We start from the raw sequence: 2,861 nt of genomic DNA, 5'->3' as shown, positions 1-2,861 counted from the left end.
CCCCAGCTGACTTCCTGCCCTTTGGGTAGGGGGCTGGACTCGATGATCTCCCGAGGTCCCTTCCAGCCCTAATGTCTATGAAATCTATGAAATCTGCAATGTGCACGTGGCCAGCCCAGCAGCTTAGAGAGCACCATTCAGCTGGTGAGTCTTTTGTGGAGGAAAAGGGGCAGGGGGAGAGAAGGGGAATGGGGGGAGCAGATTGTGGGCCCCCCCTGGTGAGGGAGGATGGGGGCTGGGACTGGGGAAGGTGCTGCCCACCCAGGGCAGGGCACGGGACATAGTCATGAGCAGCTTGTCCGGGGGGAGTGCGGGAAAGTGGAGGTAGCTCCCACCACTGCATGCACTGCTGGGCGAGCATGGGGGGGTCCCCCCCCCCCGATCTGTGCATGCTTGCCCCGGACGGCGAAATTCCTTGCTATGGCACTGCCTGCTAGTGCCAATTTGTGGCAGTGATATTTGTGAAGAGCACGTGTATCTGCTAGAAACTGGACTGCTTACATCAACTTAGTTCACGTAGGTCATCAGTTGGGGGTGACTTTCAATCACATTACTAACTGGGCTGTACCTGACCCAGTGACCCTGAGGTGAATGGTTCTCTAGCTTATTACCAATCTCCCAAGTCATCCAGTCCCCTTTATTCCTATTAAGCATGTTACTTCCTGTTTATATTGTACATTATTTTGCTGGACTATATTAGTGAATATACAGAATAATCCAGCCTTAGATACTCCACTAAAAGTATATGGGACTAGCAGTGTAATATAATAATTGCACACACACACACACAACAGTCAGTCAGAAAGTAATCTCTCATATTTCTTTCTTAGCCAAATATTATTAAAAAATATTAAACTTTGTGCAGAAAATGTTTACATTATTGCTGAACACAACTGTATTTCAACATAGTCTCCTGTGTTTTTCCACTGATAAACAAGGACATGTTTCCTGACATAACCAAAGTCCTTGTCCTTCCATATAAAAATATATGGGAAAGTAATTTTAGTGGGGTATCTAAGGCTGAATCACCTTGTAGTTCCTAAGATCTATGATGAAGCGGAGCCATAATTACTCACTTTAAATATGTCATTCCTTTTTCATCTTGTATGCTTATATTTTGCCACTGATGTGTTATATTTTGCCAGTGAGCAAAGCAGTTGCAAACTGGCAAACTAAATGGATTTTGTATCACCCCATTCCCTGTCTGGCCCTTCTACCTGGCCACTCAACTCAAAATGTTTTTTCTGAGTCTTTCAAAGGAATGCAGACCTTTAACTGGCTACGGTCTTAGAGGTTAAGTAAAATCTTTCACTTTTATAAAAAAAATATAAGGTTGGGGGGAAAGAAAGTCCGTTTTTTTACATGAACTTCTGGTTACTTTGCCTGTATTGCATTTTTTTCTATTCTTAATATGAATGTATTGATTTGCATAGTGCCAGAAGCCCTTTGGGACTTTTCTGCTATTCTGCTCAAAGTCACCTTCCTCTTCTAGGGACTGATACCAAATATGACATTACCCATTCTACAACAACTTTGGTTGGGGCTGGTTTGCCCTTTTATTGCACCATGAATTGGTTGAATGTGTGGTATGTTGCAATTTATTATGTGATTAGCATGCTAATTGCACAATAAATGCAATGTCTGCCAGGATCCTGAGAGCTAAAAATGTTTACAATAAAAAAAACAAAAGAAAAAAAGAAAAAGGAAAAAGAAGGATGGAATAGCACTTGCCTTCATCTCCATCATCTCCAAAGGGGTAGAAAAGAGCAACTGCTAAGTTGATGAACACAGCCAGGTTGAACGAAATGCTCCCCCAGAGAGAGATATGTCTAGAGAACCAGAACAGGGCTGGATTATCTAGGAGGAAGAGCAAAGCAGTATTGAAAATGAAAAGAACATACATGAGTTTAATGAGTAACAGCTCCAAGAAAACAAGGCAGGTGACTTAAGGAAGAAAAATTAAGTAAATGGTTAAAAAAAAAGTAATCACTAAATGGGATAAAAAACAGACATTTTAAATAGTTTAATGGTCATATTATTGCATTTTCACAGCACTTTTAATCCAGAAGAACCCCAGAACACTTCATTTCAAATAACTGCCTTAATAATGGGAGTTTGCATTTGGTGGGAGAAGGCAATCCAGGTGATTTCACAGCAATCAGTACTCTGCACATATCAGTGGGTGGAGAGAAAGAATTTTTCCTAGAAAATTAAAACGCATTCCCCCCCCCCCAGTCGAAATTAGAATGGACTTCTATGTCCTCAGAGACCTCAAGACTATGTTTTTCTCCCCACAAAGATCAACAACTCAATTTACCTGAAGGAGACGGGACGAATTAACCTTTAAAATGATCAAATATATGGATCTGGAGAATCTAAATATATCACGTGTGATACAACCTAACACTAACTAAATCATTTTCTACTACATTTTTAAAGTGCTTAGAATGCCGCAACTTAAGTCAGGAACCTATTGTGTTAGGTGCTGTACAAATGCATAGAAAGAGTCCCTATCCCCAAGAGCTTACCAGCTAACTAGGCAAGACTGACAATGCATTGGAGAGAGAAGAGACAGGTGAGTGATCTGCCCAAGTCGCTGAACAAGTCAGTGAAAAAGCCAGAAATACATAGAATCACAGAATCAATGAGTCAGAAGGGACCTAGACAGATCATCTAGTCTGACCCCCTGCCATGGGCAGGAATGACACCAGGGATGGGAGGGGTCGTAAGACCCCAGCCAGGTGCCTATCCAGTCTCCTCTTGAAGATTTCCAGGGAAGGTGAGAGGCATCACCTCTCTGGGAAGCCCATTCCAGGCTCTGGCCACCCTTACAGTGAAGTAGTTCTTCCTAATATCTAACC

General features: G+C 42.4%; 1 protein-coding gene across 1 annotated transcript in view; it reads right to left on the bottom strand.

The window, feature by feature from the left end:
• Positions 1–1,654: 1,654 nt before the first annotated feature.
• The window catches only part of ITPR2 (inositol 1,4,5-trisphosphate receptor type 2), a 361,003-nt gene continuing 359,796 nt past the window's right edge, over positions 1,655–2,861 (bottom strand). The window contains exon 48 of the mRNA XM_019544387.1: positions 1,655–1,857. Within this exon, the coding sequence (XP_019399932.1) occupies positions 1,670–1,857 (188 nt within the window). The 3' untranslated portion in view covers positions 1,655–1,669. The remainder of the gene's footprint in view (positions 1,858–2,861) is intronic.

Source organism: Crocodylus porosus, unplaced genomic scaffold (genome assembly GCF_001723895.1).
Source record: "Crocodylus porosus isolate Cpor-Errol unplaced genomic scaffold, CroPor_comp1, whole genome shotgun sequence".
In the NCBI taxonomy this organism is placed as follows: domain Eukaryota; kingdom Metazoa; phylum Chordata; order Crocodylia; family Crocodylidae; genus Crocodylus; species Crocodylus porosus.
Note: the sequence above shows the minus strand (reverse complement) of the source record. Positions and strands in the feature narration are given on the sequence as shown.